General features: G+C 36.8%; 1 protein-coding gene across 1 annotated transcript; it reads right to left on the bottom strand.

The window, feature by feature from the left end:
• Positions 1-1,629: 1,629 nt before the first annotated feature.
• Positions 1,630-4,791, bottom strand: LOC143587500 (uncharacterized). Its single transcript, XM_077068775.1, has 3 exons — positions 3,855-4,791; positions 2,760-2,852; positions 1,630-2,352 (listed from the first exon to the last, which is right to left on the bottom strand). The coding sequence occupies exons 1-3, from the start codon at positions 3,965-3,967 to the stop codon at positions 1,818-1,820; spliced, it is 741 nt and encodes a 246-aa protein (XP_076924890.1). The 5' UTR covers positions 3,968-4,791; the 3' UTR covers positions 1,630-1,817.
• Positions 4,792-5,070: the final 279 nt, after the last annotated feature.

Raw genomic sequence — 5,070 nt, 5'->3', positions numbered from 1 at the left:
GTGGGGTGGCTTGGGGGGGATAAATTGGGTCAAGTGGGACTCGGTGGTTAAACCGAAGAGGTTCGGTGGTTTAGGGGTGGGTGGGTCTTGGTTTGATGAATTTGGCGTTACTTGCCAAATGGTGGTGGAGATGGAGGACTGAAAAAGACTCGTGGGTTAACTGCATTAAAGCAATTCATTCGACTAGGTTGCATTCAGATGGTAAGATGGCTAGAGCTTCTATTTGCGGTTCGTGGCAAAAAATCTCCAAAATATATAGAAAATTTTCCGCTTTGGGTATTAATTTGAATGAACTTTTTGTTAGCGAAGTGGGGTTGGGGAACAACACTCGATTTTGGCTAGATATCTGGTTATGCAGGTTCTCGTTGAAAGATTTGTTCCCCGACTTGTATAAATTGGAGGTGACGAAAAATTGTCTAGTTAGCGATAGGGTGGATTCCATTGGAACGGGGGTGGACGTGGTTTGGACATGGTCTATATCGAAACTTTTGCCGGTTAATTTGGTTGATATTGAAAGTCTGAAGGAGATGGTGATTTTGTTTTCATTTCACCGTGGCAAAGTAGACGGTTGGAGATGGGTGGGTGACTCTTCAGGTATTTTTTCGGTTCAAAATTTAAGAAAAGTGTTGTCTGATCATATTTATGGGGAAGGCTCTCATTTTTGCACTTGGGAGCCTTGGATCCCCATAAAGGTCAATTGCTTCATTTGGAGACTTTTGCAAAATAGAATTCCGGTTGCGATAAACTTGGTAGCCAGAGGGTTGAACTCGATTTCGTCGGTATGCTCGTTTTGCCAGTCTGCGGACGAATTGTCAGTTCATGTTTTTCTTGAGTGTCCAAAAGCAAAAGAAGTGTGGAAAGCGATCTCGCTTTGCTGTCAATGGGATTTGACAGGTTTCGATTCTTTTGAACAACTTTTGGAGGGGGCGAATGAAGTGGGCTGTAGTGCCGGTAGGTGGACTTTGTGTTCGATTATTTTTACATCCATTTGGTTCATGTGGAAGCGTCACAACGCTCAGATTTTCAACAATAGGCTGAAATCTACACATTTAATTGAAGAGGAGATTATGACAAATCTTTTTGGTTGGATCAAACACATGTCTCTCTGTAAAGAAATTGTTTGGCATGATTGGGTTGCTTCACCTTTATCTTGTATTTTGGTTTGATGTTTTGTAGGGGTTGTAGTGCTCTTCTTTGTATTTTGTATTGTGTTGGTTCATCTCTAGCTTCCTGCTGAATGTTCCTTTTGTTTTTATGAATGAATCTCTAGTATTGTTGTTCCAAAAAAAAAAAGAGTAACATTTAAACATTGAAGATGTGATCTAAAAGCTGAGACGAACGCAAAGAATGATTTATTTCTTATTATTTGTCCTGTTTAAACAATACATGCTTAGAAAACAAAAGCAATATGTAAATTTTAAAGTATATTTTATTATTTGTGATGTTATTACATATATGCAATTCGTGTAACGAATAGTCGAATATCAACAGACAAATGCACAATTTGTGTTCCAAGTGTCTACATTACACAATAATACTCGGTTCATGTCATGTTCATGTTATGGTAAATGTAAACTTTACAGGTTTACACCTTTTCAACTTTGGATCAGAACCCGTTTAACCGCCCTGGATAAAAAATAATTAAAAAAAAGGTGCCTGAGATGTTCATATAACTCACCAACAAAACTAAAGTAAAACATAAGTGTACTTCAACAACTCATCAATCTCATACAATTTATCAATCAAAACAAATAAAACATAAAAATCCATCTCACTTCAAACTCAAAAGAGGAATAAACCACGCTGCCACGTCACCATCAGTACCTCCTTGGAAAACGATCGCGATCCACAAACCTCGCAGAAGGACACTCAAACGCCAGATGTCCTCTCCCACCACAATTATGACAGATGATCAAATCAACACAATCCCGACTCATATGACCCACTTGCTGGCAGTTCCTACACACAATGTCACGAAACCCGCCACGTGAGCCCCCTCGGTCACCACCCAGCATACTCCCCTTTGGGCAGTCTCGGGCAACATGGCCCGCCACATTGCAGGAGTTGCAAACGAGGTCGTTTGTACAGTCTCGGGCAAGGTGGCCTGTTTTCCTGCAGTTCTTGCATGCTTTGTCATTGGTGCAATCGACTGCTATGTGGCCTTGTTTGTAGCAGTTGTTGCATAGGCGCACATCACCAGGTGGCAGCTGGGGAGTGGTGCAATTTTTAGCACGGTGTCCTGCCTTCCCGCATGTGTGGCAGATGCCCTCATTCGGGCAGCTCCCGGACAAGTGCCCGGGCTCTCTGCAGTTCCAACAGAGAGAGTTGGTGCTACATTCTGATGCAACGTGCCTGTTACACATCACATACAAATACCGTTAAAAGACATATATACCCTTAGAAACTTTTAAAATATCATATATCTATACTATATATATAATACAAATTAGGACCTCTTAAAATTTAAGAGTTACTAATATTGTTGCATATTGTAAATCAATAATTCATAAAATTATAGGAATGTAGGGGTACTATTGTCTTTTGGTCACACATGTACAGTTAAAAATTAACCTTAAAAAATAGTTACAATACTGGTCCTTCAACTTAAAATTCATTAAAAACGAGTATATTTGATATTTTAAGTTTGAATTGGGTATAATATATGAAATTTTATTAAAACAATTTCCGTTTTCCAAACTATAATTACATCATACTCATTATTATAATATAAACAGGTGCATAATCAAAAATAATCTTACCCGGGAAGTCCACAGTTATGACAAATGGCAACGTTAGGGCATTCTCTAGCATAGTGACCAGGTCTTTTGCAATTCTTACACAGATCGCTTCGGCTAGAAAAGAAAAAAAGAAAACGACAGTTGTTAAGAGAGAACTGAATCAGGTCTTCATAATACGTATAACTTATGCATAGACTACTTGTGCATTTAAAAAGTTTGGCTTATTTTGGTTGCTGATAAATATAACTTCGTGGTACCTAGAGTTTTTTTATTTATTTATTTTAGTGTCTAATTTTTGTATTAGTGTTAATTATCAATTTAAAATATTATCTATATAGAATTTAGTGGTACTTTTCAGTGATGTGGAAGGTTGGTTTGTTAAGAGATGGAATAGTGATCGGGTTTTCATACTACTTAGTACATTTAAAAAGTAGAGTTTCCTTCGGTTGCAAATAAGGATTACTTCGTGGTACCTAGAGCCTTCTTATTTATCCATTTCAAAGATAAAATATCAAGATTTCAGTGTTGGTTAAAAATTTAAAATATTGCCTATATATAATTTAGATAGTTGTACTTTTTAGGGTGTGTAAAGGTTGGTTCGGGTAGGATCTCGGCTCAAACTGAACCAAAAACCGAAAGCTTGATTTTTTGGCTTCTAAAACCATTCAGTATCAATATTTTTGGTTTTCGGTTTTAACAGTGGTTTCAGTTCAGATCAGTTTTACCACTTGGGCTTGGAAATGTTAAGACTTAAGCCAAAGAAAAAGAGACCAAAAATAACAAATTTGGGACTGAAACATTGGGAACTTTTTGTTAATTAATAACTAAATGACTATACACAGAGACCTAAAACTTTTGGACTAGACCAGTAAATAATTTTATAAATTACTTAAGATTGCTTTTCCCAATTATGGTTTAGTTATTTTGGTCCGGCTATGTTTTTTCGGTTACGGCAAAACCGAAACCGAACAGCAAAACCTGTTTTTATAGAAAAAAACAAAAACATAAAACCAGATGCCTCAAGCACGTGTCTCGGGTTTTGAGACCTAAGTGCATCGCGTTTTTTTAAATCAAGTTCAAAAAATATAGAAAAAACAGGAAGTTTAGAGCTGAAACCTGAAACTCTGACGAGAATCCCTCCGATACGGAGCATCACGATAAGAACTGCGCGCAGTACGGATCTTGCGATCCATGGGGCTCCTGCTTCGGCTCCTTCCGTCTGAGCTCATTTTCAAATCAAAGTAACAACCAACCGACCAACCACCTCCACCACCCTGCCCATTGCAACCACACCCTCCATGAGTCAAAATCCAATCATACTTCACCCCAACACCCAATCACGACACATATTATTCAACACGCATACAAATCATCATGCATCATTTACCAGCAGTGCAACAAGGCTTTGCTCAGTTAGATACCCAACCCAACACGCACCACGTCATCATTAATCACATTACTGAAAATTTAACTCAAAAGCCCACTCCGGCTTCATACAATATACAACTACAAACAACCGGTCACATCGATTTGTTGTCTGTGTAGGTTTCAACATTCTCTAAATAAAAGGTGTTGTTTCTTGTCAGTTTTATAAGCATATATAGCCCTGCTAAAGAATAATCATCATCTTCTACCACTGAATTGAAACATACGTTGTTTTGGATAAACTGATAAGTTTAACATCTTACCTTTTGGGAACATATGAACTGATGCAACCCAGAAGAATAAAACAAGTAAAAAATTCAGAGCACAGGATGTTTCAATAAATGGTAAATATTAAGCAAACTAAAAATTGCAGCTAGAGGTGTTCCTGATCGGTTTAACACCGTTAAACTACCTTAACCAGTCAACAGTTTGTTTTCGTTAACCGTAATACAGGTGTTCCTGTTTATGCCAGAACCCGATCAAACTAAACTAAACTGGACCGTAATATTTTTGGCTTATGTAAGTTTTTAAATTTTTTTCAAGCTTTAACTATTTTAAGATGGGCTATTCACATAACTTAACTTTTGCTTAACAATCAAGTAAACAAAGTCGACCCTTTAGGTTTTAATTGTTGAAACAATATCCTTGTCTATTCTGATCACTTTATGCATGATTATTATAAAAACCCAAAGCAGCCTAATCTAGTTCAAACTATGCAGTTAATGTGGAAAAATATCAGATATCTGTCAAGGACAAAGTGGTAGGATTTCGGTAAGTATAATATCATGCAGAATTTATATATATATATATATATATATATATATATATATATATATATATATATATATATATAGCAATTTAACACTTAACAATTTAGTATACTCTCCTCCTACCATTAACAGAATAA

The sequence above is a fragment of the Bidens hawaiensis genome, unplaced genomic scaffold (genome assembly GCF_021521415.1).
Source record: "Bidens hawaiensis isolate Kalapana, Puna unplaced genomic scaffold, B.hawaiensis_p1.1 tig00035534_1, whole genome shotgun sequence".
Taxonomy (NCBI): domain Eukaryota; kingdom Viridiplantae; phylum Streptophyta; class Magnoliopsida; order Asterales; family Asteraceae; genus Bidens; species Bidens hawaiensis.
Note: the sequence above shows the minus strand (reverse complement) of the source record. Positions and strands in the feature narration are given on the sequence as shown.